This window comes from Phaseolus vulgaris, chromosome 1, assembly GCF_000499845.2.
Source record: "Phaseolus vulgaris cultivar G19833 chromosome 1, P. vulgaris v2.0, whole genome shotgun sequence".
Taxonomy (NCBI): domain Eukaryota; kingdom Viridiplantae; phylum Streptophyta; class Magnoliopsida; order Fabales; family Fabaceae; genus Phaseolus; species Phaseolus vulgaris.
In genome coordinates, this window is record NC_023759.2 from 16,820,196 (window position 1) to 16,838,732 (window position 18,537).

Genomic DNA, 18,537 nt, shown 5'->3' on the forward strand with positions numbered 1-18,537 from the left:
ATGTTAGACAAGTCTTAGAAACCCTTAGGAAGGAACATTTGTATGCTAACCTTGCTAAATGTATGTTTTCACTTGATCATATAGAATTCCTAGGGTTTGTTGTGAGTAGTAAAGGGGTCCATGTGGATCAAGCTAAGGTGGTGGCCATTCAAAATTGGCCTACGCCTACTACTATGAATGAAGTCCGAAGTTTTCATGGACTTGCTTCTTTTTATAGAAGATTTGTACCTAACTTTGGTACAATAGCTGCACCTCTCAATGATATAGTGAAAAAGGATGTGGTTTTTCAATGGGGAGAAGCACAACAAAAAGCTTTTGATGTTTTAAAGGAAAAATTGACTAATGCTCCCATCTTAGCCCTTCCTAATTTCGCTAAAACATTTGAGATTGAGTGTGATGTTTCAAGTATAGGCATTGAGGTTGTTCTCCTTCAAGAGGGCCACCCCATAGCTTATTTTAGTGATAAATTAAAGGGGAGTCATCTCAACTATTCCACTTATGATAAAGAATTATATGCACTTGTTAGAGCTTTGTTTACTTGGCAACATTATCTTTTTCCTAAAGAGTTTGTGATTCATAGTGATCATGAATCTCTTAAATATTTGAAAAGCCAAAACAAACTTAACAAGAGGCATGTTAAGTGGGTGGAATTCCTTGAGCAATTTCCTTATGTGATCAAACATAAGCAAGGCAAAATAAATATTGTGGCTGATGCACTTTCTAGAAGATATGCCTTGCTAAATCTTTTGGGTTCTCAATATCTTGGCTTTGATCACATTAAGGATCTTTATCATGATGACCTTGATTTTTCTCTTATCTATCAAGAGTGTCTCAAAGGAGGACACAAAGATTTTTTTATACAAGATGGCTTTCTTTTTAAAGGAAAACGTCTTTGTGTTCCTCAAAGCTCTATTAGATTATCTCTTGTTAGAGAAGCACATGAGGGAGGTTTAATGGGTCACTTTGGGGTTGCAAAAACTTTGGATGTATTGCATGAACATTTCTATTGGCCTCATATGCATAAACATGTTCATAGTTTGTGTGATAAATGCATAGCTTGCCGCAAAGCTAAATCTAGAATGCATCCCCATGGTTTATATACTCCTCTCCCTATCCCTTCAATGCCTTGGGTTGACATATCTATGGATTTCATCTTAGGATTACCCAAGACATCAAAGGGAAAGGATTCCATTTTTGTGGTAGTGGATCGTTTTTCCAAGATGGCTCACTTTATTCCTTGCCACAAAGTGGATGATGCATGTCATATTGCAAACCTCTTCTTTCAAAAAGTGGTTCGTTTGCATGGGATCCCTAGAACTATTGTGTCCGATAGAGATTCCAAGTTCTTGAGTCACTTTTGGAAGACCTTGTGGGGAAAGCTTGGTACTAAACTTTTATTTTCTACCACTTGTCACCCACAAACCGATGGTCAAACCGAAGTGGTAAATAGAACTTTGGGACAACTATTGCGATGCTTTATAGAGTGTGGGAGAATTTACTACCCCATGTTGAATTTGCTTATAACCGTGTAGTAAATTCTACCACCTCACATTCTCCTTTTGAGGTTGTCTATGGGTTTAATCCCTTAACACCTCTTGATCTTCTTCCTATTCCCATTCTTGAGGATGTCTTGTGCAAAGATGGGGATGAAAAGGCTTCTTTTGTGAAAACTTTGCATAAAGACATCAAGATGAGAATCGAGAAGAAGGTTGGCAAGTATGTTGAACTTGCCAATAAAAGGAGAAAAGCATTGTTATTTGATGAGAATGATTGGGTTTGGCTTCACTTGAGGAAAGATCGTTTTCCTACTCAAAGGAATTCCAAACTAATGCCTCGTGGTGATGGACCTTTCCAAGTCCTAAAGAGGATTAATAACAATGCTTATGAGTTAGATATGCCTGATACATACCTTGGTAGTCATACTTTTAATATCAGTGATCTAACTCCTTTTTCTGTAGGTCTCCAGAATTCGTGGTCGAATTCTCTCCAACTCGGGGAGTATGATGGAGATCAAGATCAAGAAGAAATAGAAGCCAATATTCAAGGACAAGAAGAGGTAGAGGCCCAAGTTGTAGATGCTCAAAGAGTCATTAGCCCACCTCATAGACTTACAAGGAGCAAGTTCAAGGAATTAGGAAATAGTGGAAGGTTGTTTTCTCTTTTTATAATATCTTTTGTTTCAAAAGGTGCTTAGAGGGAAACATTAGACACCACTTTTGTAAAAGCATCTTTAGGCTTTAGTTTGGGGAGTGAGCTTAGTAGGGGGTGTGAGCTTGGGAGTGAGCTTAGTAGGGGGCGTGAGGTAGGAGTCTTTTAGGTAGCTTATAGAATAAGCTTTGTAAATGACCGACCCTTGCTCCTATAAAAGGAGGGCTTAGGTCCTTCATAATTCAGATTTGAGAAATTGATATAGCAAAACTCTCCCAAATTGGTGATAGAGTGTGTGAGAACTTGTCTTCTCCTCTTCCTTGTCTCATCTTGAGTGCCTTGGTTCTCTCAAGTGGCGGCATTGCTCACTTATCTTGGAGCCTTCACACTTCAAGTGGCGTGACCATCAACCAAGCTTTTCATTCTCATAAGTTCCTCTCTTCTTCATCTTTTCATTTCATTTCCATTTTCATACAAATTCAAAAACATATCTAGGTTCCTTCTTTTCGGTGTTTTTGAGTTCAAATTCATATAGTGTTCGGTTCTTGCTCTCTTTTGCTGGATTCAAGTGTTTCTTCTTCATTTTCCCTTAATTTGTTCGGTGCAATTCAGTTTTCAAGCTTTTTAATTGGTGCTTTTGTTTTCTTAACTCTTTTAATCGGTTCAATTGGCAAGAAATGGATCTTCCATGTGAGTTTGGTGTTTGGTGCAAGTTTTGGTGAGTTCTTGAATCATAAAACATTGATCCAATTCTATTAAAAGTGCCTATTCATTCTCCAACTCAAGTTGATTCCGTAAAATGTCAAAGAATCATCTATACCTTGCTAGTGGAATCATATCAACCTTTTACTTTGTTTTGTGGTTTGTTTTATTTAATCTGTGATGATCGTGCTATTTACACGGGAGCAAATAAGATTGCAGGTGAAAAAGCTCCTCAGTGAATGACCATATTAAAGGATACAGATACCAGAGTTATAGAAGGATCATAATATTAATTGGGTGTATTTTCTAATTATCAGTTGTTTCTCTTTATAGAGGAGAATAATTGGGTATCTTTTCTAATTATCAGTTGTTTCTCTTTATAGAGGTGAATAACCTTTATTTTGTCTTTGTGTGTTATGATTCTAGTATTTAATTATTGATTCTTTCCCTCTTTAGTTAAACCTAGAATGAGTGTACTACTTGTATATATTCAGACCATTTGTTTTGATTTCAAGAACAAGAAAGAAGAGATATTCATTCTCATATCCTTTGTCTTCCTTTTACTCTTTTGTTCATCTTTGTTCTCTTTTATTCATCTCTGTTCTATTTCATAATAGAACAGATGATGAGATGTTTTTCTTTTAAATGTTTTGTTTCTAATACTTTTGTGTATATTTAAATCCTTATGAAGAGGGATATCTTTTTTTATATACAATTACGAGATAGTTGTATATATTCAAAAAGTTAATTATTGTTTGTTTTACTTTTATTTTATTATATATAAATAAAAATTAGGGATGCATAATTTTATCATTGATTTTATTTTTAAAATACAAAGAATAAATAGATGAATGGATGTTTAAATATTTTTAAACTCAACAACTTTAGTGATGTGAATTTTTTATTAACAAAGTATTTTTTTTTATGTAGATCTCAAGTTTCTTAAAATTTAAATTGGTTATTTATATAAAAACTTTCTTCAATTCCAAAGAAGAATTCATGTTTGTAAAAGTCAAATTAAAATAATATTTTACTGATAAGAAATTCTTAAAAAAACCTTTATTTTATTATACTACATATACCTAAGCGTGTTACTAGAATTGATCACTTAATCTTCTCCTAAACATTTAAGAAGTTATCAAGTTTCACATGGTAAGAATTATTAAAATCAATTCAATTTTTTGAGGAATGAAAACTATTTTTTATTAACACTAAAATTAAAATTTGGCAATTAAAAATCTAACTATAAATAAGCAAAACTTCTATTTAAATTGATCACTTCTATTAACTATTGTGTAAAGACATGGTGTAAGGTCAGTTCTTGGAACTTGTCCTTTTCACCACTCTCCTTTTTCCTTTTCATGCTCTCTTTTTGTTGTTAAACTTCTTATTTTCACTCAAATGTCCATCCATGTGAGCTTTCCATTTTCCATCTACCAACTGCACCATGTATTTCGAAGACAAGTCACAAAGTCAATAATTTACTCTAATATATGAAAGAAGCATATACCAAAAAAACAATGATTAAAAACAACAATATACTATTATTATTATTATTATTATTATTTTTGTTGTTGTTGTTAAATTAAAACTGGCCAAGAAACACTGAGTTGGCATTAATTTATTTTCCACGTTTGCCATATTTGACTTGGCAGGTATGTGTACGGACTCCAACTTTTAAATTTTGTTTTTAGTGGCTACATATGTTCTAAATTAATAAAAGAATCCACTATATGAGCAGATTCTCGTTAGGAGAAAAAAAGAAGTAAAATGATAAAGTGAGAATCACAAACTGGGTTTCGAGCGCCATCAATTAGTTCAACGGGTCAATTTTTTTAATTTCTCAATCTGTAATCTGTATTCGTTCCATCCATTTAACTCATCAATATGGATAAAACAGGTTAGGCCACCATTCATTATTTCTTATAAAAATTTTATGTATTTTTATATAAACCTTTATTTATATTATTTTTTTATACATAATTTAATTTATTAAAGTATTATTAATATTTATTTTATTTTATTAAATATTAATTTTTTTATTAAAATATGATTTTTTATTAAAATATTAATTTTTATTAAAATATTAAAATTTGATTTAAATTTATTGTTTTTCTTATATTTTTATTGTTGAAAAATAATTATTATAACTAAATAGATCTAAGATAGAAAAAAAGAAAGTTAAAAAAAATATTGGAAGTGATGGATCAACTTATTAAACTCTCAATCCACATTATAAAAAATATATTATCAATTTGAACTTATATAAGTGCACTTCATTTTTAACGAACCAATAACGAAGTAAAAAAAAATGACCCGTTTTGTCATCTTATAACAAAGTGATAAAAGTAACCATTGTTATGAAAGGAAGAAAGAAGATAACTAAAGAGGGAAACCAAATTACAAAGACATTTATAATAATCTTGGCAACGTGCTCCTGATTTACGATATCTCACTCGTTTATACAAAGATATTTTTTAAAGCAACAAATTCCTATTATAGTAACGTAACAAACAACTTGTAAGCGTCTATATATTTTATATTTAAAATAAGTCTGATTAAATCCTTGTTATCGGAGCTCTAAATATTTAACATGTAAATATCTTCTATTTGATTAAGTTTTATTTAAGATTTTTTAGGAAAAATTAAAAAATACAACAAATTTTCTTAAATAAATTATAACAGTATAAATAAATAAATAAAAAAGAATAATGAATGTTGTATTACGATTTGAAAATGATAGTCAAATGAAAAAAAAATCTTTGAAAAATAGGATAGTTAAAAGAATAATAAATGAAGTATTTATGTATGGAGTCACAAATATTAATGAATTTAAATCAGAAATAAATAAATAAAATCTCTCTCTGAAAATAAAGGCAACATAATGAATAAATAATTATCATAATGCACATTTTAATTTAAATGGCATATAAGAGTCAACTGATGAAGGCAGATACGATGTTTGAGAGTGCTCTCCATATAGTCTGATGGTAATATGGGAGCATTCATGATCCTCCTTTCCTTGCAGCCCTTCTTCCTCCTCATCCTCTTCTACATAGCACTGGTAGAATTCCGGCGACGGAATAAATTTTCCGGCACAGGTCCGGCTACCTATCCCCTCATCGGATGCCTCATATCCTTCTACAAGAACAAGCACCGTTTGCTAGATTGGTACACTGAGTTACTAGCTCAGTCTCCCACCAACACCATAGTGGTTCAAAGGCTTGGTGCACGTAGAACCATTGTCACTGCAAACCCTCAAAATGTTGAGTACATACTCAAGACAAACTTCAACAACTTCCCCAAAGGCAAGCCCTTCACTGAGATCCTAGGTGATTTCCTTGGCCAAGGAATTTTCAACGTGGATGGTGAGCTGTGGCTTACACAGCGCAGATTTGCGAGCCATGAGTTCTCTACCAAGTCCTTGAGGGAGTTTTTCATGCACACGTTGGAGAGGGAAGTGTGTGAGAGGCTTTTGCCCGTGCTTGAGGCACTGTCTGATGAGAACAAGGTGGTTGACTTGCAGGAGTTGCTTAGCAGGTTCTCATTTAATGTGATCTGCAAGTTCACACTGGGGACTAATAGGTGCTGCTTGGACCCTGCCGTCCCTACTTGTTCCCTTGCAAAGGCTTTTGATGTGGCTGCAGAGGTGTCTGCCAGGCGTGGGGCAGCACCTTTGTTCATGATCTGGAGGGTGAAGAGATGGCTCGGTGCTGGATCTGAAGGATTGCTTAAAAAGGCTGTTGGGGAGGTTCAGACTCATGTCATGAGAATGATTCAGGAGAGGAAGGAGAAGATAGAGGAGGGTGAGGAAAATGGTGGTGTTGAAGATCTCTTGTCAAGGCTTTTATGTGCAGGTCACGAGGAGGAGTTGATTAAAGACATGGTGATAAGTTTCATTATGGCAGGGAGGGACACTACTTCAGCAGCTATGACATGGTTCTTCTGGATACTGTCACATTATTCCCACATGGAGAAGCAGATAGTGGAAGAGGCAAAAGGGGTGTTGGATTACGAATCGGTGAAGAATTTGAGTTTCTTGAAGGCATGTTTGTGCGAGTCTGTGAGGTTGTATCCCCCAGTGGCATGGGACTCCAAGCATGCCAGTGGAGATGATCTGTTGCCAGATGGCACTGTGGTGAAGGCAGGAGATAGGGTAACATATTTTCCCTATGGAATGGGGAGAATGGAATCTTTGTGGGGGAAGGATTGGTTTGAATTTAGACCAGATCGATGGTTTGTGGAACCAGGAAACAGTGAGGGAATAATGTTGAGTGAGGTTTCTCCTTTCATATTTCCAGTTTTTCAGGCTGGTCCAAGGGTGTGTCTTGGCAAGGAAATGGCCTTCATTCATATGAAGTATGTGGTTGCTTCAATTCTGAGCCGATTCAAGTTTAGAATTATTGGTCCAGAGAGGCCTATATTCGTGCCACTGCTCACAGCACACATGGCTGGCGGCCTAAGAGTATTGGTTTGTAAAAGGTAAAAGTTCAGTGATTCAATCATATTTTTAAATTCCATTCAGTCAATCGCACTCATTAATTACATATATTTTTATCCACACACTTCATTGTGTACTCCCTTTCCTCTTCTCATATTCAGTGTACTAATTAAATATTCTTACTACATCCCTCGTCAAAATACGTTTAACTTTATTTTTACCTTTTCTGTTTTCCAAAAACTGTATAGCAAATACTGAAAGTAATAGAATCGTATTGTTGCTTACTTTACTCACTACAGACAGCGTTAACTTGTGACTTCTTTCTGTTTTTTGGGCAAAGAGAATGACAATGAAGTATTATTCTGCACACGTGTTCACCAGCCTAACCTTTGTCATTTTACATCTTCTTCATCATCATCAGTGTGAACTCAATTCCTGCAAAACGTGCTTTGTTTTTTATTTGCCTAAATTTCTTTGAAAGCTGGTCAGAATATTGCACATGCTCAAACTAATTGATTATTATTTCAAGGTATGGTCTATTAAAGAACCACGTAAGATGATTTTGACTAACTTATCTTGTTACTGTACGGTGAGACTAAAGCACTCTTTTAATTTTCTTGAGCACGTTGCTTGATGTATACAATTCATAGGTAGAGAATCTGAGTGATATTAATGGTGGCTAAACTAAATCTTGAATGATTTGTTTTTAAGTTTTGTTCCAATAACTGGTGAGACAGGCCTTTTCAAAAGTAGACTTCCAAATTGCTTGGATGCAAAAACTTCAGCCGAGGAAATAGATTTCAGTGAAATTCTTATGTCAAAGACAATTTAGAATTAATTGAGATGAATATATATTTTTCCAATCTATTGATTATGCATGCAACATGGTGCATGCCCGAAGACTAGATTGCTGCATACCCTCCATTGTCAAATTATAAATTCTGTAACTTATATTAAAACTATGGAAGATAGAGAACAATTAGCCTGGTAAAGAAAATTATCAAGTAAAAGCAGAGTGAGTCATGAGAAGAAGAAAAAATAAGTACAGTGTATTTAAATTAAGAATGCAGGCACTAAATAACAGTAGTTTTATGGAAGCTAAGATATAGACGGTTGAATTTCTTTGAATAATTTAAGCATATGACTCTTCATTTTACTCACATTTTTTGGAAGGGGAATTAGTGTGGTGACAAGTTTTCTGACTTTGGTTCCAGATTTCAAAGTTTCTCCTAGTGGGATAATGTATCCGATTTCTTAAATGGTGTATTATTTAGAGATAGATTTTCTCTATCACAGTATTGTTTTTTAGTAGGTTTTGGCCTAATCCTCCACTTGCTCGTATGACACTTTTATTTGTTTTTACGGTACTTGAGATGCTACAAATGATTGTTTTATTTGGGATGACAGATAAAATAGTGATATTCTTTAGAACTAAAATATTTTCATAAAAAAAAAATAACAAGCCAAATAATATGTATAGGGAAAAATGTTGATACATTTCGCTAAGTAGGGAAAAAATGTTGATACCTTCTGCTAAGTTGCAAATGATATTTATTCCCCCCTGATACCTTGGATACCCCTTGTCTCCACCTCTCTTACCTACAATCCTAGCACTTGTCTCTCTATGTCATGTACAAAAAGGTTAGGCACATGAAAGAGTATGTAGAAGAAGATGGGAATCATAATCTGTACCTGAAGTCTCATGCTTCTTCATCAAGCTTTTAGGGAATCTATTAAAACAAATCAAGCTTTTAGGGACCATTTGTAGATATTTGTAGCCCCACTATAACATTTAGCCAGCTTGTATAATAACATAGTATTGCAGAAAAACCATTCTTGCACACCGTTTGGGAGGAGACACATTTAGAGAGAGGAAAACAAGTAATTGATATGATAAATGATGTGATGTAAGGAAGAAAGATAGAGAAAATAAGAGATACAAATGAAGTAAAAATCAAGCATGAAAACACAAGTTTATGTGTTCGAGGCACAATATCCTAAAGTCAGAAAGATAAAAAAAACTATTCTTGTCAGCAAAAACACCCGTACTTAGAAAAAAAACAGCACTCAATCAACAAACTTTTTATCAGATCTAAAACTAGGAAGTCATTTTCATAATAGTAGACTTTCTTAGAATTTTTCTTTAGTCTTAAGACCGAAAGAAATATATAGAGTTTATCTCATGCGAATTTATGAAACCGGATATTGACTGGAGATTTATCAAATAAGGAATAATTGTTAAAATGAACTCTAATATCTTAAAAAGTTATATTTTAGATTTAATTCGATCTTAAAATACATTTCCTTATGTGTTGGACTAGAAAGCTCAAGCTTCCCAATACATCATTAACACAATACGAAAACAATTTATAGGAAGCAGGATTAGCTAGCTAAAAGGACTTCGGCAATTAGAATGCACAGCGACCATTTCATAGCTACATATTAACTTACTGGTAAGAAATATTCCTCGTGCTGAAAATTCATCATTGCATTTCAACTAGCAAAGATGAAACCGCCAATGTTTTCCCTTCCGGACTGAAACCATAACCAATTATCCAAGGTTTTAAAAAATAGTCTCCAACCACAATTTTGTCAGCAATATCAAGATTATTAGGTTTCTTTATTACTACAATTATGATGGTACTAGTCGCAACTACCATTGTAACTTGCAACCAGTAGCTAGCTACCCATTAAATAAAGACTGGCATAGACCAAAATATGGAACGTGACAAAAAACAGAGAATAAAAACAAACAGAAAATTGAAACCATTTTTAACAACTGTACGCAGAATTGGGTCGGGTTGCTGTAACGCTGACATGAAGGTTTTCCTACCCTTCATTTTGCAATTGGGCAGAGTAACAAAACTTGACACTTTACAGTGGACAAATAGAAGCAGGTTTCTTCAAAGGGTAGTAGAGATCATATGACCATTTCAGTCACAATTCTTGGCTTGTTTGGATACCACTAGTTTCATTTCATAATGGGTAGAGAGTATAAGAAAAATGTTAGGAACACACTCATTTTCATTGGTTGAAATGTATTTATAATGAGCTTCACAATAAAAGAAGTACCAATATCATCCCACTGGGCATCTATCCCAAATCCCAAATCAAGTTTCTCAAGAAGCCTAAGGAAGCAAATGCATACATCACAAATATGACAAGACTTTTAATCAAGAAAGTTAAAGAAACGTGAAGACAGAGGGAAAACGATACCTATAGTACGAAGGATGCGCAAATTGAATAGGATTATAGGATGTGTGCTGAGAAGAACGCGAGAAGACGGACGTCTATACGTGCTTTGTCTTTGCCTCATTTACATTAGTCTCTCACTACCCCTTTACTTTCGTGTAACATAAAAAGTTCCAACCCACGTGCCATTGGCCACTTTAGTCCCAAAACGAGGGAGCAGAACAGAACATCACATGAATTTTAATGTAGAGCTAACGTGGATTCACAATTTTCTGTTTGTCTTTATCAATTATAATTTAATCCAATGAAAAAAAAATTATCGTTAAGCTCAATGCTAACACTGATTACACGCATATTTGGATTAAACATTAAACACTGACATAGGATACGTTGGAACTAGGAGTAAAGAGTTGTTAGTTAATTTTTACTCTAATAAAATTAAGCAACATATACACGAAGAAACAGTCATTCCTTTTTATCTTATCCCCCATAAGACAACTTAAGTCTGAAATTAATTGCTGTACACCTATCAAGTCAAGAACATTGCCTCCACTTTAGTAACATATGAACTGCAAGGCAAGTTGCAGCACTGAAACTACTAATAAGTAACTATCAACTTAAACAATCAGAGCTTCCACGGGCTCAAACGAGCCATGTACAATGATCAGCACGAAAGACTAGCTACATCTAAAATTCCCAGAATAAACTTAGAACTCCAGGCATCATGAGCTCCCTGGGGCATTGCTTCCTGCTGCTGGTTTGCGATTCAAATAGCGAACAATAGCATCCTCAACCCTGTTCAAGTTTTCAAGCAAGGTTATAAGCATAACATTTAGCAGTGGCCACACTCATAGAAAACAAGAACATGAGCCTTTTTCAAGTTTAATCATCCCAGGCACATGACCAAAATGTAAAAAAGTATATCATGCTCTTTTCAGTCATTTGAATTGAAACAAAATCATATACAGGGTCAAGGAAAGTGCACGTATCCAACTAAAATGCAATTCCAATTATATCATGCATCATCATCACCTTTTCTAAGGCAATTTATTGAAAGGAGCTATCAATAAAGAAATTTTAGACCTGGATTTAAATCATGTTGACTAAGCTAATGATCATCCATAAAAAACTGGTGACATGTTACAACAACTAAATGAAACAAACGAAATGAAAGAATAGAGGACAATGGTAAGCTTACCATGGTTGCTTAAAGAAATCTGATTTGCGCTCCTTATCAGCATTGTGACCAGATTCTCCAAGTAAAACTTTGAGATCCTTGTTTTGAGATTCAACCAAGGCCTTAATAAATTCCAGAGGGGATTGACTAAAACCAACAAAGAACGCTCGTCTCCTGCGGTGCTCGTGTATTTTTCTAATGATTCCGCATATGGATTCATCACAGGCATCAATCTCTTTGTTTCTCTCCACATTGGCCACCAGAGCATTCAATTCCCTCTGCATGGGAAAAGGAACATCAACCATCACATCATAACAAGCAGACCCAACCGGACTATTCCCCGAGAGCTTGATCATATGTTCCAAAAGAATAACCTGAGGAGGAAACAAATGCTGCGATATCTTCTGCGAAACCATCGAGAACCTAACCTTATCCTCCCCAAACACCTTCTGAAGAGCCAGATCGCAGTGAAAGTACGAAGGATCATTCTGGTTCTGCAACTTCCTCGCCTTCACATAATGCCATATAGCTGAAACAATCCTTGCCCGCGTGTCAACCTGAATACCAAGCAATTCCCTCAACACCGGCGATAGCATAAACTTCTCTGGCACGTAATTCATCTCCAACCGAATCTGCGCCGAGAACTCCTTATCCCCTTTCCTCTTCACCTCAAAACCTTCATGAGTGGCAGAGGACCGTGAATTCTCCCACGTGATGACATGGTTCTCTGGATACAGCCTCTTGTCGAGGGAAATCGTTACCCTTTTGAAAAAGGCAGAAAATTTCGGGTACAAAGGTGGCATCCTGTGAGCAGCAACTCCAGCTTGTTCAGATTCTTCACCGTCTTCCAAAATCCTCCCAACAATCTTAAGAGTCCACGTGGGAGCGGATGAATCCACATTCTGGTTCGCAAACGTGTTAAACACGAAAATTCGAAGGGTTTTCTGGATGAAGGGTGGGTTTTTCACTGCTTCTTGAATGTCAACCTTCTTTCTAGCGAGTGCAGCGTCCACACGCACCTCCACGTCGAGGAGCTGCGCGTAGAGTGCCGACTCTGGGAGAATTGCCAAGGCTTTCTCCGGAAGCTGTTTCTCATTTTGCTTGTGCTTCTTCCTTCGAGGCCCAGGCACGGATTCCGTTTGTTTAAGCGGCGTGGCGGTATGAACGGGGGGTTTTGGAGGGAAACGTTTGGCGTTTGGGGCGAAGGAAAGCCCGTGGGCTTGGAGCTGGGCCTGAAACTGCGCTTGGACGATGGCGTGGGCCTGGGACTGAGGGTATTGGCCCGGCGCAATTTGGGGGTGTTGGGTGCCGGAGGAAGAAGCCCCAAGGGGCTTCATAGAGTTGTAGTTGTTGTACATAGACATTGGCTTTCTAATAATGGCCAACCAAAGGCATATATACCAAAATTTGTATAACTGAAACACTAGATTTGACGTGGAAAAGGAAGGATTTACCTTATTGAGAGAGAGTGTTGAAGAAATCGTGAAGATTGAGCTTCGAGTTTCCGCGAAGTGGTGCCTAGGGCTAGTGAAATGGGGCAAACAGAGGTCAGTGTTCGTTCAGTACTTCAGTGTTTGGAAAAAGAAGTTAGAATTTTGAAAACGTTTGTGTAGAACGTAACCACGACTTTCCAAACACACTCCAAGGTTTTTGCTTAACTGTACTAGCAAATTAAAAGATGAAGAGCTTAATAACTAATACATAATACTATACTTTCTATTTAACTGTTAGTATTATCCCCTAGAGTTTATGGTTAATTTCTTTTATGTATTTTATTATTAAAATCTTTAATATTTTATTAATTCATTGAGTTTCTAGTAAAGGCATAACATGTTATAAAAATTTATAAAGAAATAAAATAAAGTTAAAATAACATTTTTTATTTTTTTATGTAATACTCACATTTTTTGTTAAAACTTTAACAATTCAATGAAATGCATAAAATTTTGTAAAATGATAAAAAAAATTAGTTTTAGATCATGAACAGTTTTTAAAGAGATATAAGCTGTTACCTTGTAAATAAATCTATTAGTAAAAAATTAATAATAATTAATGAAAACATATGTAATTTAGTTCAAAATTAAAATTCATTTCAATTCGAGGTGTCTTTTGAAATTCCCTAATGTCTTAATTTAATTGAGAATTTAAATATATCAAATAAGAAATATTTTTATGATGAAAGAAATAAATTTTAATTAATCGAATTATCTTAAATCATTTAATTTTGTACGTATATTAAGTTAACTTTTTTTCTAATGTTTTTGTGTGTCTGGATGGATATATAGTCAGAGATTTTAATACATATTGTACTGAATCAGAGTGCTCGGAACTCAACACTTAGTGGTTGGATCTCGGTACATGGCGCAGACAGATCAGTTTGGCTCTTGGGCCAGAATAGCAAGCCATGTAATTGGGTCCCAGTTGTATGTATAAGTCCATTTTTATATAATTAAGGTAATCTTTCGCATGTAAAACCTAGGCGGCTAGTGAAGGGTAATTGTGGACCTAGGGGTGCGCTTAGTGCGTATGGAGTCTAAGTGATATGAGTTGGATAGACACTTAACAAGAAACAACACTTTAAGGAGGCTTAAGGTCATCTCAATGGAGGATAATGCCATCCAAGAGAGAAACCAAACTCATTGAACAATGAGTGTCATGTCCTTTTCACAAACACTTGGCGGAATTGAAAGGAAAGCAAGAACAAATCAAGAACACAAATAGAAACACAATTGAAATATGTAATTAACTAAAAATGGACAGAATTGAAAGAGGAAACATATCTACCAGTTAAAATCATCCAAAGAACACAATGAACCGATTAGAAACTCAAGAACAACACAAGAACCAAACTAAACGGTACAAATTGATGAACAAGACATAAAAGCTGAAACTACCGAATAAAAACAGCAAAGGAGATGAAAAGAAATGGAACTTAGATTGTTGAAGTCCGGCTGGAATGGATTAGGAGAATGATCACACCACTTGGTGATGGAGTCCCAAGATGAGTGAAGGAAGCCGCCACTTGAAGCTCTCCAAAAGCTCACAAGATGAGACTATGCTAAGGAGATCAAAATCTCACAAAAGGCTCTCTCAAAATTAGTAGAGTTTCTCTATATCAATTATCCAAATCTGAATTTACAAGAGTCCAACCTCTCTATTTATAATAGAAGAGGGCTGAAATGAAACACAAATGAAACTCAAAGTTCCCTCTAAATTCAAATGCAAATTGGTGCCACCTAATCATGAAGTAAGTGTGACCCACTTCCTATTTTCAGCACCTCCTAAAATGCGTCTACACCCCCTAACTATTCACACTTTTTATTTAATGTTCCGTCCGGTTGACCGGGACGTCTTCGTGCGCGACCTCAACCGTCAGCTAAGGACTCCTTCCCACTGATTGCCTGTGAATTCCTGCAAAAAAGAGGACAAAGAGGCGCCCTAGCGGCCGTTTGCACTCCGACGCTCAAGTCAGCCAGCAAGAAACACCAAAAAACTGTCCACCCACGTATCTGAGCACCGCGTGTGGCACTCTGAAGGTGGTAAAAGAACTGTGTATCTGTGTGTGTGTTGTCTCCTTTAGGCAAAAATATTCTCCGGTCACTTGTACGTAACCTTGAAGCACGGGCAAGCAACCAAAGAGTTTCCTCGTAAATTTGCCAAAGGTTCCAACCCTTTTTCCGACATTCTCAGCGCTATTTAAACTGCCCCAGCATTTAAAGCGCCTTAAAGCGCTTTTAATCTCTAACGTAACGTACCCTTTAAAGCGCTTAATTACGAAACGTAGCGCATTTAAGACGTTAAAGCGCTTGGGAGCCCTAATAGTACCAGAATGCTCGAAAGGGAAACTGTATTGAATATCTTTAATTACCTGGCACCTGACTAGAGGGTGTTTCCATTCTGGCATGGCTGTCGTACACGTGGAGGGCCTCACGACGCCATGACCCCATCTGGGGGCGTTTCTGCCCATCTGGGGACGTTTCTACGTGTGGGTCCTCCTGCCTGGGAGTGCTACTGCGCTAGGGGTGGCTTTTTGGGTGCCAACTCATGCCCCCAAGTATCTAGCCACTTACTCTAAGAGCGTATCTGCCTTCCTCTCACACCCTGCACCCGGTTATCCTGGGCGTGACCTTCCTCTTGGGTCGTATCTGTCCCGAAGGCGTCTCTGGGGCGGCAGGGGTACTTCGCGAGTCAGGCTGCCCTTTACTGGTACTATCACTATGGCCTTGAAGCCACCTTTTCCTTCTCTTTATCACTTTCCCGAGATATCGGGTCCTGAGGCTTTCCCACGGCGTCGCTCCCTCCATGGTCTTTCCTACCCATGGGTATCGGGGAACCACACCGTGGTTGCCTTGCTTTTACACTGTTTGATCTGGCGACGCCCTGGTTGGGCGACGCCTCTACGCAGGCGACGCCTTGCCTTGGCGACGCCTCCACCCAGGCGACGCCTTGCTTTGGCGACGCCTTGCCCTGCCTTGGCGACGCTTCCTCTTGGCGTCTCTACACCTGGGCGACACCTTGAGTTGACTTTGACTCTCCAGTCGTTGACTTTGACCTTGACTTAGTCAACGCCCTGATACGGGACGGTACATTTAATATTCACACCCCTATACAAAATTAATTCAAATGATACTCTTTTATTTAGTGTTTGGCCTTTCCCCTCATGGTTTGGACTTGGGCTTTCTTGGGCTTGGGCTTTGGGCTTGGGCCTCATCTTTTGCAAAGACTAATAAGAAGAACTTTAAATGATTTGGCCCTTGTCCATTTCTTCTATTGATAACATCTTTTTGATTCTCATCACTAAGTTAAGTAAGTGTTTTCTTTTAAACCTAAGCTCATGTGTGTTATGGCACGTAGAGGTTAGATTGCATGTATAATGAAAAGTGTAGCACCACGGAGAAGGTGCCTATGTAAACAGGCTGGACCCCTGATGTTGGTACACGAGTTGGTACCCTGGTGGTTATTTTGTTATTATTTTTTGCACTCCCTGGAGGAAAGATTTCGTTTTGTTGCAACACCAAGAGAGTGTGCCCTTGAACAAAATATTTTCCTGTTGAGTAAGCTTTCAGTTGATATTAGATTCTCGTGATGGAAAGTTGTTACAAGAGGTAAGCTATAAAAGGGGCTTGAGACCCCAGGTAAAGGTACGTTGTTTCTAAGACTGAAACTTATTACTTCTTAATTCTTATAAGCCTTGTACTGACTTGATCGTCGGAGTGCAATCAACAGGTAGGGCCCCCTCTATTTCAACGGAGATACGTTCAAGAGTAGTAAGAGATAGGACAGATTCGTAAAGAGACAGACCGAGCTAGAGCTTGTCATCAGAGTCAACCGACGAGTAAGTCAACCAGCAAGAACATTTGACGCCCACCGTGGGGCTCAATAAAACTAGATCCCACCCACAGTTGTGCTCGAGTTTCTAGACATGATCAGGAATACAAGGTAAGGTCCATTGTGATCTGAAGGGAATGACAACCCCACCATACAATAACTTATGGAAATTGTGAGTGCTCTCTAGGAGGCAATGACAACATCTAGGGCTGAACAGGAGAGACTCATGGCGGAATCCCGAGGTAAGCAGCTGCTCAAGCAAGACCAGCTGATGGCGAAAATAGACGCATTTAGAGCAAGCAATGACGAGTTACGCAAGACCAATGGAGAATTGCGTAGGAGTCTACAACAGCTTGACAAACGCTCCGCAAGGGAGCGAGGCCCGATTGTCCAACTAAGGGCTCGCCCCAAACCATTTTCGCAGGCGATTATGGACGTTGTAAAACCAGTCAATTACATAACGCCCGAGATTAATTTCACAGGTTTACCACCTAGATGATCATCTCGAGAGGAACCGATGTCATACATTGTAAGATGTTCATGGGTACGCTCACAGGCACAACATTACAGTGGTTTGTTGGCCTTCTTGATGGCCACATAACCTCCTTCGACCAATTTTCCGAGTTGTTCAAGATAAACTCAAAAACCAAAGCTCTGAATACCACATGATGTGAGTTGATTTTTAGATGTTTTCATTTAGGTGACATTTTACTTTTAAGATTGATTTTAACAATTAAGGGTGAGGACTTAAGAAAGATTCCCACTGGACACGAACTTAACCAAGTGGTTAAGTACGTGTGAAGGTTCACTTCACAGAGGCAAAGATGAAAAAACAAGATATGGTGTGATGTGATCCAAAAATACATAAAGATGACCAAGGATGCTACACTTGAAGGGTCATCTCAACAAGAAAATAAAGACCTAATTAATAGGAGAAATGGACAAAGCCCAAAGCATTTGAAGTTCTTCTTATTAGTCTTCTCAAAATATGAGGTCCAAGCCAATTAATATCTTTTGTAATATTTTTTAGAATAGTTTCAAGATAGAACATTAAAAGGGAAGTAGTAGGAAAAGTCACTTTTCTAGAATAAGGAAGTGACTTGAAAAGGGGTGGCATTTACCTTGTCTTTTCATATGCCTTGCCTTTTCATTTACAAGTGACTTTTCATGTATTTTTACCTTTTCATGACCGGTCCTCTATGCCTATATAAAGAGGAGCCTTGCTTTTGTAAACATAAGTTGAAAGTTGAATATTGAAATTGAAAGTGAAGTTACTCTTTAGAATTTGAGTGGTTTCTTTGTGAGACTTGCTCTCCTTCTCTTTTTATCTTATCTCGTGGCTCTTAGGAATCCTCAAGTGGCGGCACTCCCACTCATCTTGGAGCCTTCCACCATCTAAGTGGCATGATCACTCCATTGTCTTCAACCACATAAGTTTCTTCAACTCTTCATCTTCTTCTTCCATACCCATTCTATATCAAAAACTCTAAAACATGTTTTGTTTCTTGTTCTTGATTTTCAATCGGTCAAATGTTGCTATTGAATGTTT

The 18,537-nt window shown here is 37.1% G+C and overlaps 2 protein-coding genes and 1 long non-coding RNA gene across 3 annotated transcripts; 1 reads left to right on the plus strand and 2 right to left on the minus strand.

The window, feature by feature from the left end:
- The first annotated feature begins 5,657 nt into the window (after positions 1-5,657).
- Positions 5,658-7,584, plus strand: LOC137813684 (cytochrome P450 94B3-like). The gene has a single exon (XM_068616062.1). The coding sequence runs from the start codon at positions 5,846-5,848 to the stop codon at positions 7,334-7,336; it is 1,491 nt and encodes a 496-aa protein (XP_068472163.1). The 5' UTR covers positions 5,658-5,845; the 3' UTR covers positions 7,337-7,584.
- Positions 7,585-8,791: 1,207 nt separating this feature from the next.
- On the minus strand, positions 8,792-10,639 carry LOC137813686 (uncharacterized). Its single transcript, XR_011081479.1, has 3 exons — positions 10,508-10,639; positions 8,984-9,021; positions 8,792-8,913 (listed from the first exon to the last, which is right to left on the minus strand). It is a non-coding gene; the product is annotated as an uncharacterized lncRNA (long non-coding RNA).
- A 294-nt stretch (positions 10,640-10,933) lies between these two features.
- On the minus strand, positions 10,934-13,325 carry LOC137813685 (SWI/SNF complex component SNF12 homolog). Its single transcript, XM_068616063.1, has 2 exons — positions 11,682-13,325; positions 10,934-11,278 (listed from the first exon to the last, which is right to left on the minus strand). Exons 1-2 carry the CDS (start codon positions 13,022-13,024, stop codon positions 11,206-11,208), a joined length of 1,416 nt encoding a protein of 471 aa, XP_068472164.1. The 5' UTR covers positions 13,025-13,325; the 3' UTR covers positions 10,934-11,205.
- Positions 13,326-18,537: the final 5,212 nt, after the last annotated feature.